Source organism: Harpia harpyja, chromosome 8 (assembly GCF_026419915.1).
Source record: "Harpia harpyja isolate bHarHar1 chromosome 8, bHarHar1 primary haplotype, whole genome shotgun sequence".
Taxonomy (NCBI): domain Eukaryota; kingdom Metazoa; phylum Chordata; class Aves; order Accipitriformes; family Accipitridae; genus Harpia; species Harpia harpyja.
The window spans coordinates 52,123,041-52,143,038 of NC_068947.1; the positions used below are offsets into that span (position 1 = coordinate 52,123,041).

Genomic DNA, 19,998 nt, shown 5'->3' on the forward strand with positions numbered 1-19,998 from the left:
TGGCTGCCTCCTCATAACCCTCCTTCTTCGGGAAGGGGAGCCCGCCACCTTCTCATCCCTCCACTCCTCTTCCTGGGGGCGGCCACGCTCGCCCCGTGGGGCAGCGGGGACTGCTACGAGGGGGAACCGCCCGGGCCCCGCCAGCACCTCCTCCCCTTCGGCTGGGCCCTGGCCAAGGACCGGCACCGGGGCCGGGGCCGGGGCCGGGGCGGCGGCTCCCTCGCCCGCCCGCCCGTCCGTCCGTCCCGCCCCCTGGCTGCCCGGCCCGGCGGTGCTCCCGCCGCCGCCGTCCCCCGCCGGCGCTCCCCGCCCCTCTCCCCTCGCCGTCGCCCCGCCTGGCGGATGGCCGGAGCGCGGGGGCCGGGGCGGCTGCTCTTAACGGCGTCCGCCGCGGCGGGCCGGCACCCGGCCACCGGTCACAACCGGGCACAGGCGAGCGCACGGCCGCGCGGGGCGCCCGTCGCCATGGCAGCGCTTAGCTCCGGCGAGAGGTAAGATGGGTCCCTACGGCCCCCGCCGCCGCCGCCGCCGCCATCGGCCCCCGCCGCCGCCGCCGCCGCCGCCGGCCCCCGCTCCGCTCCGCTCCGCTGCGCGCAGGGCGGCGCCGCCGCCGCCGGGCACGGCCGCGCCCCGGGGCGCCCCGCGGCCCCCGCCGGCCGCAGCGCTTCGTGCCGCCGCCGCCGCCGGACCCCCCTCTCCCTCCCGGCCCCGGCGGGAGCCGCGGCCGTGGCCCGGGCGGCAGCACCGCATCTCGGCCCCGGGCCGGCCGGCCGCATCCCCCGGCCCCCCGGGTTTCTCCGCTCTTCCTTGCAATTATTCTGGGTCATCTTCCCCTCAGACACCCCCCCCCACACACACCCCACGCCCTTGCCTTCCCCTGAGTCACCAGCCCCGGGAATCTCTCCTCTTCGGTGGGATGAAGCGGGGAGCGGGGTGGGGGGCTCCGGCCGGGGAGCGGGGCCGGGTGAGGATGGGTTTTCCCCGACCTGGCCATCCTGCATCAGCTCCGGGGCTCTCCGGGCGTCTCCGGGAGCGGGAGAGCCGCAGCTCGGAGCAGAATTGGGCCCCGAAGGCAGCAGAGGCGGGAGGGTTCCTGCCTCATCCAGGGAACAGCGTGGGCCACCAGAACGAGCCGGGTGGGAAGGGCGGCAGAAGGAGATGCTGCAAGGAAATTCGTTCCCCTGGGATTATCAGGGCCGGCTAGCTCCGTAACCGTCTCCAGAGGCCACAGGCCTAGCTGCAAGAGCGATGGCACTGGGGGGAAAAAAAGATGAACCGGGGCAGAACGGGGGCATCGCCAATCCAGTCGTGGCAAACTGCTCCAAGCAGGGAGCAAAGGTGGAAAAGCCTCAGGTGGTTACAGGGAGGGTGAGAAAACACAGAGAAGCAGAAGGAAGGCGAGGGGTGGGAACTGAGCCGCTAGCTCAGGCTGGGGGGGCACGGAGCTATCCACAGAAAGATTAAGTTTGCATCTGCTCCGGTCAAGGCACGGAGCGGGCCTATACCTTCCTGGAATATACTGGGCGTCCCCTATAGACGAACAGAGGAGAGGGGGTCTGAGCTGGTAGCACCAGGGGTCACTGGCAAAGGCGAGTAGGCTCAGGACTAGGTCAGCAGTCTGGTTCGCTGGGTTTGTAACCGTGGGGTGTCTGGACACCAGAGCTGCTCGAGCCGAAACGTGCTAGGTGGGCGAGGCGCGTGGCCGAAAGACTTGTGCTTCAAGGCTGCGGGATGGCAGGGTATTGCTGGAGCGGTGGCACGCACCCGTGGATGGGACGGGACGAGACGAGAGCGGCAGGTTAAAATCCAGAGCACTGGCGGAGAAAAGCTGAGGTCCAAAGACCGGCGGAGCTGTGGGAGCTGTACGGCAGGAACGAGGGGTGTCGGAGCGGGCGCGTGGGGACGGCATGACCCGAATGGCAGGGAGCGATGCGGATCAGGCCTTCCATCACAGAAACGGCGTTAGTAATGCTTTGGGTGGGGAGCGTCAGACTGGAAGGGCAGGGAGCACAGGGTGTCTCGGCAGCACTCGAAGGAGTTGCTGCGGGCCAGAGTCCGGCCTGAGGTGTGCAGGGACTGGTGCAAATCTGGCTCTTCTCTTCCCTGAAAGAGGCAGGGAGTGCTCGGCACAGCCTAAATCATGGCAAGGTGTTTGTGTGGGCAAGGAGAGAGAGAGATCTGGGGGGATAGAATGATCTTAAATTACTTCTCTTTTCTCTCTTCTACAGTGAACCTCATGCCCTGAGTCTCCAAGGGAACCTTTGAAAAGGATCTTCCCCTCCTCGCCGTCTCCTTATTGTTTGCCAGCTCTGCCCTGCGCTGCGCAGGGAAGCCTGAAAGAGCAGGCTGAGCCCTGGAGGACAGCAAAAAGGACAATGTACTGAGGGTGCCGTGAGGTCTTGGATAGGGAACCCTCTGAATCTTGTTCCTCACCCTTCACACTCCGCTGATGGCTCTCTGACAGCCTTGGCAGGAACCTCGACCTTGCCACAAGCGTGGCGTTTGGTGAGAGGGGGATTACACATGGTGTATGTGCCGCCCTCACCGTTTCCGCGGGACCTTTGTCCTGCCTTCCATCATCTCTGAAACTCTTGGCTAGCTCCTCATTCACTAGGACGCTGGGCAGCAGGCTTTTGCTACTACCAAACTGTTTGGAGTGCCCAGCAGTCCCTGTTTGCATGCAGCCTTCGCCAGTCCCCAGCAGAAGGGGGTCCCTGAGACAGAAGGTGCCTGGTGGGCACATGAAGTAAGGAGAGCTTTTTCTTTGGGGGAAGAGTGGAGGAGGGGGATGAAATAGATGGGGAGGAAAAAAAAAAGTGAGCCCAAGCGAGTGAGGGAAGAAGCACTGGCAAGTGTTCATGAGAAAGAGAGAGAAAGAAGGTGGAAGAAAGAAAAAGAAGGAGAACAAGGGAAAAAACAGGTGAACAAGTTAGAACAAGGGAAAGAAATATAAGCAAACAGAAGGGAGAGGGAGGACTGGAAGTGAGACAGAGCTGACGGCTGTTCCGCCTGGCACCTGGTGGCAATGCCTTGAGGAACCCCTCCAGCGTGCGCACACCTCGCTTCGCAGCAGCAGCGGCAGATGAGGAGGGACGTGGGCCCCCCAGTGCGGAGTCCCACCCACCCTCTTACCGAATCCCAGCGGCAGGGACAGGGTGCAGCCTAGCAGGGGTGGCAGCATGGGGGACTCTGATGCAGAGTCCACCTTGCACAACAACTCACTGTGGTGGCTGGCATGTGGGATGTTAGCCCTGTTGGCCAACTCTTGGATCATACTCAGCATCACGGCCAAGCAACAGAAACACAAGCCCCTGGAGCTGCTGCTGTGCTTCCTCGCCGGGACCCACATCCTTATGGCAGCAGTACCCCTCACCACCTACGCCGTGGTGCAGCTGCGGCGTGAGTCCTCCGACTACGACTGGAACGAAAGCATCTGCAAGGTCTTTGTCTCCACATACTACACCCTGGCGCTGGCCACCTGCTTCACGGTGGCCTCCCTTTCCTACCACCGCATGTGGATGGTGAGATGGCCGGTCAACTACCGGCTGAGCAACGCCAAGAAGCAGGCTCTGCACGCGGTCATGGGTATCTGGATGGTGTCATTCATCCTCTCCACCCTGCCCTCCATCGGCTGGCACAACAACGGCGAGCGCTACTATGCCCGCGGCTGCCAGTTCATTGTCAGCAAGATAGGGCTGGGCTTCGGTGTCTGCTTTAGCCTCCTGCTGCTCGGAGGAATCGTCATGGGCTTGGTGTGCGTGGGTATCACTTTCTACCAGACCCTGTGGGCACACAGAAGACGCCGGCGGTGCCGCCATCAGAGGGCGGAGGAAGCGTCATCCTGCTCTTCATCAGCACACACCACTTTCAACGTGCCGGCCATCGTCGTGGAGGATGTACGAGGCAAAAGGAGGTCTTCACTGGATGGCTCTGAGTCAGCCAAGACCTCCTTGCAGATGACCAACCTCATCAGCGCTATTGTCTTCCTGTATGACACGCTCACCGGGGTGCCTATCTTGGTAAGCAGCGAGCCCTCCCTTTCCCTTCAGAGTCTGCAGTTAAACTAGATTTCCGTTTCTCTCGAGTTTTAGAGAAGAAACTCTGTCTTCCGTCCACCAGCCACGGAGTTGCCGCATCTGAATCTGCGTTATTCCGAGGGCCAGTTTTAAAAAGATTGCAGTAATTCTCCCATCCTTCCGCAGCAGCATTTTAAGACAAGTCTAAGCCTGGGGAATACACACCACACAGCTAAAACCACTGTGAAGTTCTAAAAGTGGCTAAGAGGAGAGGAAATTATTCTGCAAACTTACTGGGGGATCCACCTCTGTAAAAACAAGGAGATTCCTGTTTCTCCAGTTTGCTTCTGGAGAACAGATACACCAGCTTTAAAAGCTGTTGCAGACAGTTTTATTTTTCCTTCTGCTTGTATGGTCGTAGTCAGCATTCAGGTCTTGGCTGGCTGGTTGATTCTCTGCAAAACTGGAGAGCTGGGGAAGTTCTCAAAGGGAGCCATTAAGAGAGCAGAAGCTTACTCGCAGCTTTTTTTTTTTTTTTCCAGTGGCCGCGTCCTTTGTTAGCACCTATTTAGCTCCAGCTCATAATGAGCACGGGGAAGAAGGGGTACTAACACCAGGTCTCACGTTAGAGATATGACAGCTCAATATATGGTTCAGCAAGCCTGGGGTAACACCCCAGGAACAGTTTTTCAGCGGGGCACGGTGTAATTACTTGACGAACCCTTTACAGACAGATTACGTTCTACTACAGACCTGACTCCCGTTACCTCTCTCCCTTGGTCCCCACTTCTGTCTTCTTTCTCGGCATTGTTTCTCTCTCTTACCTCAAAGGTTGTGAGCTTTTTTAGCCTGCGCTATGATACGGCCCCCACCTGGATGGTCCTGGCTGTGCTCTGGTGCTCCATGGTGCAGACCCTGCTGCTCCCCTCCTTCATCTGGTCCTGCGAGCGCTACCGAGCAGATCTCCGCACCGTGTGGGAGCAGTGTGTGGCTATCATGTCTGAGGAAGACGGAGATGATGGTAAGCTCCTCACCACCCCACAGTCACCTTTCTTCACTAATGCCCTCCCCAAGAGACTACAGAGGAAGGAGGGGTCTGTCTTGGGGAAAGGACCCGACGGCACTAGGAGCAGTGTTGTGGGTGGCTAGGTGGGATTCACGTTGTAGCTTGGAGTTAGCACCCATGAGAAAATTTATTCCGGAGAAGGCTCTGCCGCTCACTTGCTGCCTTAGGACTCACTAGCATCCCGCAAAAATTAGTGCAACACCCCTCACAGTAGATGCAAGAGCAGCGATGACGTGTACAGCTGCCAAACCACAGCGAAAGTGGCACGCCGGGCCTCAGCCCGACTCGCTGATCCAAAGGTCCAAGTTCTGGCAGCGAGCGATTCAAAAGCGAGACAGAAGAAACAGGGCGGTCTCTGGGTGCTTCAGTGCTGCCGCAAGCAGAAAGATGAGGTCCCTGTTCAGGGGTGATCCCCGAGGGCAGCAAGTAGGGCAGCAGAAGTCAGACAAGCGTTAGGATGGTGCCCTGTTAACGCTCCTCTTCTGGCTGAAAAGCGTTGACTGCCGTTCTCCTCTCTGCCAACAGATGGTGTGTGTGATGATTATGGCGATGGCAGGATCTGCAAAGTGAGATTTGACGCGAACGGCGCTGCAGCTGTGAAGCGGGACTCCCGGGACATCAAGCTGCTACCCATGCACCACATGTTGTTGCCCCAGGACAAGGTGCACTACCTGCAGGTGAGCCGAGAGCTAGCAGGGGCAGCCCCACAACCCACTTCTTTCTCTGTCAGTCTCCCACGCCTTTGTGTCGTCTCGACTCTCTTCTCCGAGAAAGTCTCAGCGACTCCCCTCCCGTTCTGTCTCTTCAAGTCTTCCATCACCTGCCTCCTTCTCTGTTTTCCAGGTCCCTATCTCCCGGAGAATGTCACATGATGAGACTAACATCTTCTCCGCCCACCGCTCCGCTCCATCCTTCCTACACAAGTGGTCTTCATCTGACGACATCCGCATTTCCACCCCCCGCAAGGCTGGAGGCCCTGGCTTCTTGCCTCCTCAGCTGCACGACTACCAGCACCGCCGGCGGCCCCCAGAAGATGAGCTGACGACCCTACGGCAGTTTTTGGAAGGGGGGCTGATGCCCCGGGGCTCCAGCTCCAGCGCCTGCTTCTTCCGAGATGAGATCACCACGTTCATCGACGAGACGCCACAACCCACCCCAGCCTGCAGCCCACGGCACTCCCGTCTCCCGCTCGCATCACGCCGCGACCGCCGCCTCTCCCTCGGCAGCAGAGAGGAGGAGAACGCCGACCGGCCGCGGCGCTGCTCCTTGGCTGGCAACGAAGCCTGGCACCTGCAGGACGGCGAGCAGGCGCCGGGTGAAAGGACCCTTGAGGCCTGCGAGGCACAGACCTTCCAGGATCCCAAACTATGAGAGACAGCGTCAAAAACATGCAGTGCCATCACAATTTTTAAATAAAACTTCAAGTGTTCCCTTTATCCCGGGACCCGATCACTAATTTGCATTCTCATCTTTCTCGCCAGCAGGCAGGAAACACGGCACCCCACGCTGGTGGGGGAAAAAGAAGTGGGACAGACCTGCAGAAGGGAGCGGACAGCCAGACGGACAGCCTGTGCCTGCTCTCAGGATACAAACACACCCACCGCTGCCACCGCCACTTGGCACCCTCGCCCATCCCGTCCCTTTGTGAACTCCACCCTCCCATCCGCTCTGCCCTAAGAGACGAGGCAGGTGCAGAATGGTATTAAAATTCTATATTTGGAGTGTCAATCGTGTGTCTGTTTTTTAAATAATATATTAGTAATAATTTTGTTTCCATAGAAACAAAATGACTGGCCCAATGTTTAATGAAGCTTCACAGGCTTCTGGAAGGGAAACGCGGAACGCGCGAGGCTCCTTTCCTCCCTCTCCATCCCTTTCTTGTCAGCGCATCTGGAAGGCAGCAGATGCTTAGCAGCCCAGGGAAGGGAACGAAGCCCGTAGAGGAGTTGTCATGGGAGACTGGGTGAAAAGTTTTCCTGTCCATTTCAGGGGAGACTTGGGCTGCCTACAGCTAAGCAGGAGCGGCCTCTGTGCTTTCTAATACTGCTCGGCAAAAGGTATTGCTTTGGGGCAACCCCAGGCTCGAAAACCATTAAATTCTCTCCAAAAAGACCCTGACCCGTAACATCTCATTTTGTGGGTGCAGACTGTTGATTCCAGCGCAGACTTCACGTGAAACACGGCGGCCCAAACTTCTCACCCGAGCAGGAAAGCCGACAGAGCCTGCCGGGGGAAGGTCCCCGTCTGCCCACGCCGCCAGAGCTGTGAGCGGTGAGGTCTGGAGCCGGCTCTTGCCCCGCACGAAACTCTCGGAAGAGCGGCGCGGAGGTGGCGTGTGGGAGATGGACCTTCTCCTGCCCGGTGCCGGCTGCGGTCCCAGCCGTGGGCGAGGGTTCGGCTGCACCGGAGGGGCCGTGGGAGACGGGCAGCCCCTGCCCTCCAAAGCGCTTCTCCCCGCGACGGGGCTCGGTCTGCGAAGCGTCGAAAGCGTGCCTCGTCCCCGGCGCGGATTCCGAGAGATTAAACCATAACCTCTGACGACCCGTCCCGTCGGAGGGGTCCGGGTGACCCGTACCAGAGGCAGCGTTCGTGCCGGACCCCCGGACGGAGGAAAGACCACCGCACCCAACGAGGCGCCGGGGCTCTGCCCACCGGCCCGGCCCGGAACCTTGCTCCCGGGGAGGGAACGGGGCCGGGGCCGGCACCGACCGATCCGCCCCTCTCCCCCGGCCGCCCACCGCGGCCCCGGCCCGGCACCGCCCGCCGGCCCGCCCCCCGGGTGGGCCGAGCCCGGGGCCCTCCAGGGCGCCTACCCGCCCCCGACCCCCTTCCTCCTCCTCCTCCTCCTCCTCCTCCTCCTCCTTCTTCTCCCCGGCGGCTCGACCATGGCCTCCCTCCTCCTCCTCCTCCTCCTCCTCGCCGCCGCCGCCACGTCGCCGGGCCGCCTGGTTCCCTACGACCTGCTGTACGCCGACGGAGTGCGGGCTTACTTCTCCCGGGACTGGGGGCGAGCGGCCGAGCTGCTGCAACGCGCCCTCCACAGCTACGCGGGGCTGCGGGCCGCCCGCCGCGCCTGCCGGGCCGCCTGCCGCCGGGAAGCGGCTTTCCTCGGCGGGCCGGGGGGGGCCGGGCCCTGGGAAGCCGCCCTCTTCGGGCGGGTGCTGCAACGGGCCGACTGCCTGCAGCATTGCCTGGGGCTGCGGCTGGGCGTCGCGCCTTCGGCTCACCGCGCCAGCCACGCCATCCGCCGGGACTTCGAGCAGAGGGAGCCCTACAACTACCTGCAAGTGGCCTTCTTCCAGGTGGGCGGCGGCGAGGGGGTCCCCGGGAGGGAGGGAGGGCTGACACACACACACACCCCCCCCCCGGGCAGGCTCCGAGGGGCTTCGGTCTTTCCTCTCCTTGGAGGACCACCGGCCGGCCGGGGACACGGGCCGTCGGGGCGCGGGCGCCGTGTGGGTGAATGCTGGGGTGAGGGGTGGGCCTGAAAAAGAATGGGGGGGGGGGGGGGCCCCGCAGGAGAGTGTGACGGGGGTGTGCCGGCTTTTACTCCGCAGCTGAAGAAGCTGGATCGGGCCGTGTCCGCCGCTCACACCTTCTTCGTCGCTAATCCCCAGCACCTCCAAATGCGGGAGGACATAGAGAAGTACCGGCGTATGTCCGGGGTGAAGTCGGACAACTTCAGGGACCTGGAGGCCACGCCGCACTGGGTGAGGGTTCGACGCGGAGCCGGGCGTCCGCAGCTCTTATCCCCTCCTGGGGACCGGGCTGGGACCCTCATCTGTTCCCACGCAAGGGCTTGAGGCAGGGCTCCCGTACATAGAATGGTTCGGGCTGGAGGGGACCTCGAAAGATCATCCAGCCCCTCTACCGTGGGCAGGGACCTCTTTCGCTACATCAGGCTGCTCAAAGCCCCGTCCAGCCTGGCTTTGAACACTTCCAGTGATGGGGCATCCCCAGCTTCTCCGGGCAACCTGCTCCAGTGTCTCACCGCTCTCATTGTAACAAATGTCTTCCTTATCTTCAATCTAAATCTACCCTCTTTCAGTTTAAAACCCTTACTCCTTGTCCTGTCACCACAGGCCTCGGTCAAAAGTCTCGCTCAGCCTTTCTTATAAGCCCCCTTTCTGTTTGAAAGGCTGCAAGAAAGTCTCCCCGAAGCCTCCTCTCCGGGGTGAAGACAAACCACTGCAAGTGTGACACAGAGACTTTCCGGTGGCAATTACGGCAGGCTGCAGGGCCTTGGAGAAGAATATTTGGCTGAAGTCCATAAGATTTGCTGTCGCCGCGTGGTGGGCTGTGCGTGATCAGGCAGGCCCCTAGATGTCAGCACTACCCTGCGAGCGACTCGGGGCGTCCCTCGGTGACACCCACACTGATGAGGGACCTGGCTCTGTCCCTTGCAGGAAGCATATGAGGCTGGGGTGCAGCACTACGACGCAGATGAGTACCTGCAGGCTGCGGCCAGGCTGGAGGAGTCACTCACAGAGGCTCTGGCGGCACTGGAAGAGTGTCGTGCCCTGTGTGAAGGGCCTTGGGAGGACGAGGACGAGGAGGAGGAGGAGGAAATGCAACCTGGCCTGTACGAAGCCATTGCAGGTAGCGTTAGAGGCACAGGGGGTTGGGTAGGAAGGCCCTGCTGCCCACACTGGACGTGCCCCATTTCCCAGCGCTCCTCTCTGGAAGAGGTGTGAGCTACTGCCTTTCTTGCTCCCCTTCTCTTGCAGCCCATTATATTCAGGTTTTGAAGTGCAGACAGCAGTGCGTCCTTGAAATTGCCACAAAGCCGGGGCGGATTTCTGCCACGGAAGATTTCATACCCTCTCATCTTGATTTGCTGCAGTTTGCCTACGATCAAGGTGAGCAGAGCCACAACCCAGCGGGTTATGCTGTGGCACCCCTAAACTTGCCCTTTGCCTCTGGGCCTGGAGGGCGGCATGTCATGGGGAGAAGCGGCACGCTGACCTGAGCTCTACCTCTCTGTACCCCGTCTGCCCCCCGACTCTTCCCAGAACCTCTTTCCTCTTGCTCAAGCCTGTGGCCGCCTTGGGAGAGGTCCCTCGTGGTCCACTTCAGTCTGCTTGCGCAGCTTCGGTAATGTGTGGCTGTTCCTGCTTCTTTTCCCCAGCGCTCTCCGTTTCAAGTCCTTGCTCCAACGATCTGCTGTGTATTTTATACTCTCCTTTTCAGTACGTGGCTCCAGACCAGGCCCCCGCTTCCTATCTAGAGCATGCGCCTGCATCTCATCTCAACAGTGATGTTCCTTCTGAGTCAGCCCTGCCTGCCCTCGCTGAACTGGTGGCCTGTCGTGACATTGGTCATCCTGTCACCCTGTCACTTTCACACGTCCCTCAGCTCTTCTCTTGGGTACCTCTGCTCCTTCCCACGCTGACCCAACCGTCTCTCTTCTCCTCTGTCAGACCATTGGTAAAACTTGTATCTCGGAGAAGCCTCCAGACCCCTCATCATGTCTGTTGGGTGAGGGAGGTGGGACCGTCTTTCTTCCAAACATACGCTTATTTTTTTCTCCATCTCCTCTGAACAAGCTCCCAATAAGTATTGGAAGTGGCCCATTCTTCACAGGGCTCATTCCCTGTGTTCTCTGCCTATCGTTGGGTAGAGACCCAACTAGGCAGGGATTGAGGTGTACTGGGTGTAAGGCCCTCCTACTGCTGGATCCCAGCCGGGCCGTTGGGTGCTGCTGGCCTATTTGCTGCTAACGGCAAGTCTTTCAGAGACAAACCTGTTTGTTCTGTTCTGTCCTTGCCCAAGTTGGGAACCAGGCACTGGCTGCTGAATGCGCTGCTTCCTACTTGCTCTTCTATCCCACGGATGAGCCAATGTTGGAGAAAATGAAAGAGTATCGCACAGAACTGGGAGAGGACACAGCTTTCACAGCCAGAGAGGTAGTTACAACCCCAGGTCTGTCATTTTTTGGCCCTCCCCTGTCCCATACGACAGGATCATAGTCCGGGAGACAAAAAGGGAAACGTGTTTCACTGCAGATGTGTGCCAAGCCCAGGACTGAAGAAGCTGGAGCCTGAGTTTACCTATAGTCTGTACCAGGCAGGGTCCCTGCAGGACAGAACCGGGCTTTCAAAGTGCACAGCAGTGTGTTGGGGCAGGTTTCTGCCCAGGACAGGGATGGGGTTGTCTTTTGTGGGACGGTCGTTTGACAGCCTTTTTGCTTCCTTAGAGCATTCAACATTATGTGCAGAGATCTTTGATGGAGAAGAAGCTGATTTATTATGCAGTGGAGCACCTAGGAGGAACTTTTAACGACCCTGTAAGTAACAGCATCATCTTAATTTTCCTGCCCTGATTTCACCGAGACAGTTGCCAGAATTCACCTCGGTAGCACGTGATCCAGAAAGGATCAGATGCTGATGAGAAGGACACCCAGGTCCTTATGAGGTGGATCTTTAAGGCCTTTCTGCTGCTCCAGGACTGCAGTTAGTTTGAAATTGCTGCTGTAACCGTAGGCATTAGCCCAGTCTGGCTGCCGTCAGAAGGAGGCCGGAACCATTGGTCTGATATTCACTGGAGAAGCGGGACAAGGAACCGGCTGTTTGACATGATCCGATGTGGGAGAAGTTTGTTGTGTACTGAACCGTCTGCATCTGTTCCTACAGGATCTTTGGACTCCAGATGAGCTGATTCCTGAAAACCTAAAGGAGAAACACAGGTAAGGTTGGCCAAGTTGACGAGGACTGAAATATAAGGGTTGGAAGCAGGGGATGGGGTTGGACTGGCAGAGGTGGTGCGAGGAACAGTAATACCTGCTGAGGAATGGGCAGAACAGGAACGGGAAGGGTGCGAAATGCTACCACAGAGGAGGGTTAGGCGTAGCTCTGTGTACTGACAGCCCTGGTCTCTGTTTTTTCCCCTCGCTCCCGAGAGAGGATCAGGAGAAGCAAAAGCAGGAAACTCTGGATGTGGAAGAGAGGGAGAAGAGGGGTGAGTAAAAGAGCTTGAAGAAGGACTTGGGTGCAGTCAGCCAGGCTTAGCCAGGCTAAGTGCTGTCTTTTCTTCCATCCTCAGACATTTGAATGCTAGCATAGATGCAGACTGACTCGAATGGCTCAGCAAGTCTTCTCACTGTTTCTTTTCTCCCTCTTTGATGCATGTGTAATCTTGCAAAATCTCACTGCGTACATCTCTGGGATGGGAACTCAAAGAGCACTGTGGCTGGAGAAGCTGAGAGCAGTGGTGCCTGAATACGCGACAAGCCTGTGGACATGCAGATCCCTGTTCAGTGTGGCAGGAGTGTCTACACCGAACCTGGTTCAACTCCACCAGCCCAACTTCAAACAACATTTTTCTGAAGGGGACAAGGAGAGAGGGGGGGAAAATGGAAACTGGAAACAGACTATTCGGCTTGGGCAAGTCTTTCCCTGAAAAACACAAGTCCAAGTGGTTTGTGGCTGAACGCTAGAGACTGCAGTGCAGAGTCCCGTGTTCTCGCTGGTCCTCTCTTCTTATGTGTGGACACACAGCCTCTTGCAGGGCTCTGTCCTGGAGTCTTTGCTCGAAGTGACCCCAGGTGGTTCTCTGCTGTGACACACGGGAGAGCAGATCATTCTGAGGCCCTGAGTGCTTTGGCATTGCTGACCACCCAGCGGTCAGAGCCGGCGGGTTAAAAAGGCCAAAGATCAAAAGATGAAATCACCAACTAACACCCATTGCGTCTCTTTGGGGCTGAAGAACGTAGAAGGATTCTCTGGAGATGATTCTGGGATAAGACGTGTGATCGAAAGGGGGGTTGACGGAGGTGTTTACCTGCTTCTTTTCTCCAGAGCCTCGCCCCAGTAGGCTGGACCTGTTCTGCTGCTGCGATCCACAGTGCACTCAACTTTCCCCAGCTCCCTGCTGCTCTCCCAGCAAGCCCCAAGTTTCTGCTGGCTCCTGAAGCACTCGCTGTAGGCCAGCTTCCCCAGCTGATGCTCTGGTTCCCCTGAAGCATGCGAGGGGTGCAGGTGGCCCAGGTCTGCGAGGAATGGGCACTTCTGGGGAACTGTCCTGTCTTCTCGGAGAATGTATAGTGTCTCTCCACTTCCTTACCCAGGCTGGGGGTTGGTGTCCGAGGGCTTCTTCTGCAAAGCTTGCTCATGCCTATCCGTGCTTGCTTCTCGACAGGTCCTTTGCCTTTTGAGGGTATCGCTGTCACGATGGATTCCCGCCGGATGAACGGAACCCAGAGGGTTGTGTTCGACAGGGTGCTGACGGAGTCTGAGTGTAAGGACCTTCTCCGGCTGACGAAGGTGAGGCCTGGGTCTTGTAGGAGCTCCTGTACGCGTACTTTCCTCCTCAGCAGGCAGGGTTTTAGAGTTTCCGTGGAGGAGAGATGGCAGCCTAATGCGTGTCATCTGTATCCCTCTATTCCAGGCAGCAGGAGAAGCAGGAGATGGCTACCGGGCAAGGCGGTCGCCTCACACCCCACACGAAAGATTTGAAGGGTTGACCGTTTTGAGGGCCGTGCAGGTAAGTGGCTCTGCGAGTCTGCCGCCGTCTCGAGTGTCCAGGAGGAGTGTTTGCCACCCGAGCGTTTTTCTCTGTGAAGTGCGCTCTGGATGGGGTCGTGGGTGTGTTATCTTCTTCACAAGCACACGTGCGGTCTCCCCTGACCCTCTTCCTCCACGATGATGTTTAGGTACGTTGTACATGGAGAGCTTGACAAGTGCTTTCCTTCATGTGAGACAGGGTTTCAGGACTGCTGCTTGTCCCTCTGCGGTAGTCTTACAGACATGCTCAGCTTAGAATTGGAGAATAAATGAAGGTGGAAGGAGCCTCTGGAGATCTCTAGTCCGACCCCCTGCTCACAGCATGGCTAATCCCAAAGCTAGATGAGATCCCTCGAGGCTTTGCACAGGCCAGTCCTGAACATCTCCGAGGGTGGAGATTCCCCAGCCCCTCTGGGCACCTGTTTCAGTGGTGTACCGCTCTCAGGAGGATTAAATTTTTCTCTGTACCTAGCCAAAATTTCCCTTGCTGCAGCTTTTGCCTGTTGCTTCTTGACTTTTCGGTGTGTCCCTCTGAGAAGAAACTGTCCCCATCTTCTCTATAACCCCCTTGTAAGTGACAGGAGACTAGTTAGATCCTCCTTTGACCTTCTCTCTCTAGGCTGAAGAAACCCAGCTCTTTCAGCCTCTTTCTAAGTCATGTGCTCCAACACCCCTGCCATCTTAAGACCCTTCGCTGAAGACTCACTCCAGTGTGCTAGTGTCCCTTGTGTACTGGGGCACCCCGAAATGATGCTGCATTCCAGATGTGGCTTCATGTGCTGAGTAGAAGGAAAGCATTGCTGTGCTGTACAGGTGTACTTATAATTACATGAGAAGACATGTTATTTTCTTACATGTGTGACCACAGGACTTTACACGGGTGTCTTCTTCTGTACTGTGTATGTGGATCATTTCTTAGAGTGTCTTTGTATGTAAGTATTCTAACGGGCTTGTTTTTCACTTGTAGCTGGCCCAGAATGGGGACGTGGACTGGAGAGACGCCAAATTGCTTCTGCAGGCCAGTGAGAAATCACGGAAAATCATAGAGTCCTATTTCACTCCTGGAAAGAAACTCCATTTCTCGTTCACACACCTTGTGTGCCGCACGGCCGTAGACGGTAAAGAATCTTTCGCCCCGTTAGGCTCTGTCTTCTGGGGTCTCCTCAGTCCCAGCCATGCGCTCTAAGGACGCTCTCTTCCCTTTGCTCTCGCTGTGCCCCTTTCTCTCTGCCGTATTCTTTCTTGCAACTGAAGATGCCCATATTCTTTTTTGTAACTTCCCTTTTCAGAGGAACAGAAAGGTCGCATGGATCTTAGTCATCCCGTCCATGCTGATAATTGTCTCTTGGATCCGGAGGGGCAAGAGTGCTGGAGAGAACCACCTGCCTACGTGTACAGGGACTACAGGTAAGAGGAGAAGAAGGGGACCTGCCGTAGACCATGTGGAGATGAGAATATCTCCCTGGCCCCAAGAGAGGATGAGCTCAGCTCGTAGAAACAAGGTGATGGATTGTTGGCTCAAAGCCAGCCAGGAGTATAGCGTCAGGCAGGAGGCTGGTCGGTGGCTTCACAACGAGGTGTGAAACACCTTCCTTGGGCTGGGAAGAAGATCTGCCCTTTCTCCCTCCTCCCAGCCAGCATTAACGGAGAGCAGAACAAGGCTGGGAGGCTGCACGGACTAGAACCGTGAAATCAAATTGTTGTCTTGTGGGTCTACCACAGTACTACTGTCCACTGCCAGCCTTTACGACAGTCTGTTTCTTCTAATCAAGTTCTGTCTTTCACAGTCTTCCGTGCATTACAGGAGAGGGAGAACCAGGCTCCTTGGATTTCCTTTGTTTGAGCAGTCAGTAGACTTTGTTGACTATTCTCTCCGTTCACCTCTCTCAAGATCCACTGCCAATACTTTGTGTTGGGTTTTTCCATTTCATGTGAGAGTTTTTTTTCCAGCCCGTGGCAGGTTTTGTTACTCTTCTGTGAAAGAACCTGAAATATATTTTAAAGATGGTGACAACTGTTGCACTCTGCAGCCAGATGAGGTCAGTTCACTACAGTTGATTCCTCCTATTTACCATCCCATCCCTGGGCATCCAGAAATCGAATCTGCCTTTTCTTTGAGTAGTAGCTGTACCCAGAGCAGAAATCCTCTCTGAGCAGCCTGTTGTAAGGATGTGGGGCTTGGACTCAATGATACTGGAATTCCCTCTGTTTCCCTTCCAATCCAGGTGTTGAGTTGGTATAGTCAGATTGTAAAGTTACCAGGGTCTGTCATGTAACTGGTTAGATCTCTGTCCCTCCTGTGGGAAAGCTGTCCTGTCACCTCACTCCTCCCTGGGTAGTGGGCTTCTCTGACTTCTACTTGAATCTATGTTAAAATATCTTCCTGGGATCTGTGCCGCTGAGCTATTTCCAGGAGTATTCCTGTCCTCTTGCAGAGGGAATTGTGATGGACCAACCAACTTGCAGTGTCCTTTTGAAAGAGGCCCCTGTGCTCCAAACTTCCTGGATCTCTTCTGTGTATTTGTGCCGCGTTCATTAATGATACTATTGAACAGGATTGCGCCCAGGGGTCCCAGAGACCCTCCTCCAGGCGAACAGTACTCCTTTCGGTGCCAGTGCTGCGCTAGTCAGTGTGTGCTGTTCACGTGCGCTTCTTCTCCTTCTCCGCGTTCACTGGTAATTTCTCTAGTGGCACCGTTCTGAGTACTTCTACCAGAGTCCAAACTGCTGAGATTGAGCGTGTTGTCTTTCCCTGAGAAATCAACTGTTTTGTCAAAGATTGCGTGGCTAGCCCAATCTGCTTTTAGTACCCCCATGCTACATTTTAAGACCATTTTCCATTTACCTCTTGTCCTTCAATTACCCTTCTCCTCAGAAACGGAGTCTAAAGCCCTGCAGACTGCTGAGGTCAGGCTAACAGGCCTGTTTATGCTTCAGCCATTATCCCTGCCCTCCTGCTCCTTTGTGCGTGTGACAGCTATCCTTGCTTTTTTCCGGTCACGTTACCACCCTGACTTCACAGGTTATTAAAACCCTATGGGAGAAGAGCTGTAACCTCCCAGGTTTCAGGGTTGGTAATCCTCTCACGACAGTCCTTATGTCCTTAATGTTTTGCTTCAGCAGCCACAGTGTTGATTTCTGTTTCATTCTCCCAGTCCCGTTAATGAGCCTTTCTTGTTCCTCTGACATTTTCTATCCATCAGCTTAATTGAATACCAAGAAGAACTCAAGTAGTTTGTGGTCCATTCTTTCACCTAGTTGACTGTGGTCTCACTTGCATTGAACAGTGGCCTCACTACTTCTCCTTTTGTCTAACGTTAGTAAAGAAAATTCTCGTTTTAATTTTTCTTTTCTGCATGCACCAAGCCTCTTTTTGACCATTCTTATGTTACCCTGAAATTCCTTGACTCTTAAGACATGGCTTTCTTTGCTGATCAGTCTCCTCTTGCAGGCTTTGGATTACTCCCGATCTTAAAACATAAACAGCATCATGCCAGGTCAGAACCAAGGTCTGTCTAGCCCAGGGCGTTGTCACAACGGTGCCACAGATGCATGCTGCAGAGGATTAAAAATAAACCAAAACAAAACAGGACAAGCGCGTAGAGCTAACTCCCTGGCATGCTCTCCTAGCCTCCGGTGGCTTGCAGCTCGGGGACTCCCCTGAGCTGGGCCCTGCTGTATTTAACACCCCCAAATGGATTCTCCTGTTAACTGGTCTACTCGCTTTTTGAGCCTGTGGTATGCACAGCCTCCTGTGACAAGGAGCGTGGGGAAGCACCTGGGAGGAATGAGCTTCACCATCCATACGTCTTCTTTCTTTTTGTCCACAGTGGCATTCTCTACCTCAATGATGACTTCCAAGGTGGGGGCCTTTTCTTCACTGAAATGGACACTGTGACTGTCACAGTAAGTCTGGGACTGGCCAAAAGATGGAGAGAGGGCTGAGGGTGAGACTTAGTCTGGGCGGGTGGAAACTAGTTGGTTATTGGATCCCACCACCCCAAAACCAATCTAGTGCTGTGGCAGATTCAAATAGGGGCAGCTAAAGGCAAATTGAGGCAAATCTCGGACAGAGGAGAGGTTAACTCCTTCCTAGCTGAGATGTTCCAGGCTCTTCCAGTCTGTGGGTGTCCGTGACCTGTGTTGTCCCTTTGATTCTCTCTCTCCGTCCCTCTCCAAGGTCTGCCTTGCTCACAGACTGGCAGCGGATGCCTCGCAGCTCTCCGCTGTGCCACGTTCCCAGCGGCAGCGTGACCTCTGTAGGAGGACCGTGTACCCCAGAGCAGGGGGCTCTTGGCTTCACTGTCTCTTCTCTCTCTCCTGGCAGGCCGAAGTGCATCCTAAGTGTGGAAGGCTAGTAGCCTTCAGCTCTGGCAAGGAGAACCCCCATGGCGTGTGGGCAGTGAGCCGCGGAAGGCGCTGCGCCGTTGCTCTCTGGTACACGCACTCCCAGGAACATGCTGAGCAGGTAAAGGACGATGCTGGAGAAACGGATACAAGTCCCTCCGAGGTAGATCAAATCCCACCGAGGAACGGCGTGTGGGCTGTCGCGTGGGGCAGGGTGCGGTGCAGCAGCTGGGGGCTGTCCTCTGACGAGGTACCTGGTGGAGGGGCCAGCCTGCGGTGGGTCCTGCAAGAGAGAATGGGCTCTGGGAGGGGTGGGATGGATGTGGCAAAGACGAGATGTGTCTTGTCAGCCCCTGCAAGCAGAGCCGGGACCGTAGCAGTGAGGGGCTCGCGTCATCTCTGTCTCCATGGCTGCAGGAACGGGTGAAGGCAGAGGAGCTGATGGAGCAGAGGGCTGTGGAGCAGGACCGGCCTGATGGAGAAGAACGTCGGGGGACCGATCGCAGCGGCAGATCTTCCTCAGAGCCTCCCCTTCCCAACGGCGGAGCCAGGCCCACGAGCCGGAGGCAAAAGCCTGGCTCGGACAGGACACAGCACCCCAAGGAGCCGCGGGTCAGGGACGAGTTCTGAGTACGCGGGGCCCCGGGGGCAGGACTGGCACACACCATGGCCGGGCAGGTCGCGGTAGCACCGGGACCACGGAGTCCCGGAGCAGTGTATTAGCATGCTAGAGCCGTAGCGATGGGGAGGGATGCAGCTTTCTTCTCTGTGACGTCCCAGCAGCTGAAAAATGGGAGCAGGGACAGAGTATTGAAGTCAGTGACACCAGGACCTTTCTTCACTGCCAACGCGTTTGTGTCGCTCAGAAGTAAGAAGGTAGGGTCTCCTCACCCCAGTCCCCTCAGTGCCAGCTTCTCGGTCAGCCAGGGCCAAATCTGAGAGGGGGAAGAGGAGCCTGGGGTCTTTCGGCGAGGGCTGTCTCACGTTCAGGAACTCAAAACAGAAGCCTCTGAATTTCCTAGGCACCTGCAAACTCCAGAACCTCGCAACTGGTCTGAGAGAGGGAAGGTGAGGGACTGTGAATATATGGAATAAAAGCAAAATGCTGGACACAGATGTTGGTGGGAGCTTGAGTCTGTACATCAGGAGGGAGACATGCACGCTCACTGCTGATGGAAATTTAATTAACAAATGATGGAAGGAGATTGAGCCCTCAGTGAAAGAAAACAAACAAAATATTTGCCCAGATGCCAGCTACTTCCAAGAAGGGAGAGCAAGAGAGGAAGTCAGCTCTGCCATAACTAACCCCTGGAGAGGGTGGGGAGTGCCTTTAAGAAAAACCACCGTATGCTCATGTTTCCCTGCAGCAACACCTCTCTTCTCTCTTTTATTTTGTTGGGTTTTTGTTTGTTTTTTTTTTTTTCCCTGTCCATGCACCAAAATGCCCCCAAAAGCAGAAGAAATATTTTGTTTATCATTTTCCACCCTGACGCAAAGACAATCTGCTGTCACTGCCCAGGGGATTAGTGTCCCAAGATGGGATTATATTGTAGCCCAACAGGAATTGAATGGGGTGGATAGGGAGTATCAAAAAGAGCAGTGACCCTTTTCCTGGGAAGCATTAGAGCCAGAGACCAATCTGTGGTCATGACGTACTCAGCCCTTGATGGGAGTTGTGCGTGGAGACCCCAACTACAGTTCAGGTGGAAGAAATCTGTAGGGCCAGGGCCAGCGGTGTAACGGGTTGGTGGGTGATCCCCTCGCCGCTGGTGGCACAGGGCCCCGCTCCATGGAAAGGGCAGACTTTCCTCGGTCTGAATCCCAGCACTTCCTTAACACGCAAGCTTAGGAAACCTGCATCGGCAACCCTTTTCGCCTCCTGTCTTCCCCAGGGTCGCAGGAAAAAGACAATTTGGTGCACGCATGTCAGGTTCCCTGGCAGGAGGTCCATCACATCCTAGCACTCGCGCCTCTGTCCGGATGATTTATGTGGGGGTGCTGGATGGCTTCTGCTCGACGAGGACATGTTGGGGGGCGAGGGGCCAGTGTCCACATCTCTGGCTTGCTT

The 19,998-nt window shown here is 56.5% G+C and overlaps 2 protein-coding genes across 2 annotated transcripts; both read left to right on the forward strand.

Annotated features, from left to right (window-relative positions):
- Positions 1-313: 313 nt before the first annotated feature.
- Positions 314-6,810, forward strand: GPR162 (G protein-coupled receptor 162). The gene is made up of 5 exons (XM_052794955.1): positions 314-491; positions 2,229-4,019; positions 4,848-5,037; positions 5,608-5,759; positions 5,926-6,810. Exons 2-5 carry the CDS (start codon positions 3,180-3,182, stop codon positions 6,451-6,453), a joined length of 1,710 nt encoding a protein of 569 aa, XP_052650915.1. The 5' UTR covers positions 314-491; positions 2,229-3,179; the 3' UTR covers positions 6,454-6,810.
- Positions 6,811-7,924: 1,114 nt separating this feature from the next.
- Positions 7,925-19,046, forward strand: P3H3 (prolyl 3-hydroxylase 3). Its single transcript, XM_052794977.1, has 15 exons — positions 7,925-8,384; positions 8,640-8,792; positions 9,489-9,681; positions 9,810-9,941; positions 10,855-10,988; positions 11,279-11,368; positions 11,715-11,767; positions 11,981-12,039; positions 13,219-13,343; positions 13,468-13,563; positions 14,551-14,701; positions 14,873-14,990; positions 17,414-17,489; positions 17,911-18,051; positions 18,348-19,046. Exons 1-15 carry the CDS (start codon positions 7,968-7,970, stop codon positions 18,558-18,560), a joined length of 2,151 nt encoding a protein of 716 aa, XP_052650937.1. The 5' UTR covers positions 7,925-7,967; the 3' UTR covers positions 18,561-19,046.
- Positions 19,047-19,998: the final 952 nt, after the last annotated feature.

Excerpts from the sequence above, each read along its gene's own strand:
- GPR162 (XM_052794955.1), top strand. The coding sequence starts at position 3,180 with ATGGGGGACTCTGATGCAGAGTCCACCTTGCACAACAACTCACTGTGG. Across the intron at positions 5,038-5,607 it reads TGAGGAAGACGGAGATGATG|ATGGTGTGTGTGATGATTAT; the intron begins GTAAGCTCCTCA and ends CTCTGCCAACAG. Across the intron at positions 5,760-5,925 it reads ACAAGGTGCACTACCTGCAG|GTCCCTATCTCCCGGAGAAT; the intron begins GTGAGCCGAGAG and ends TCTGTTTTCCAG.
- P3H3 (XM_052794977.1), top strand. The coding sequence starts at position 7,968 with ATGGCCTCCCTCCTCCTCCTCCTCCTCCTCCTCGCCGCCGCCGCCACG. Across the intron at positions 9,682-9,809 it reads CCTGTACGAAGCCATTGCAG|CCCATTATATTCAGGTTTTG; the intron begins GTAGCGTTAGAG and ends CTTCTCTTGCAG. Across the intron at positions 13,564-14,550 it reads CCGTTTTGAGGGCCGTGCAG|CTGGCCCAGAATGGGGACGT; the intron begins GTAAGTGGCTCT and ends TTTCACTTGTAG.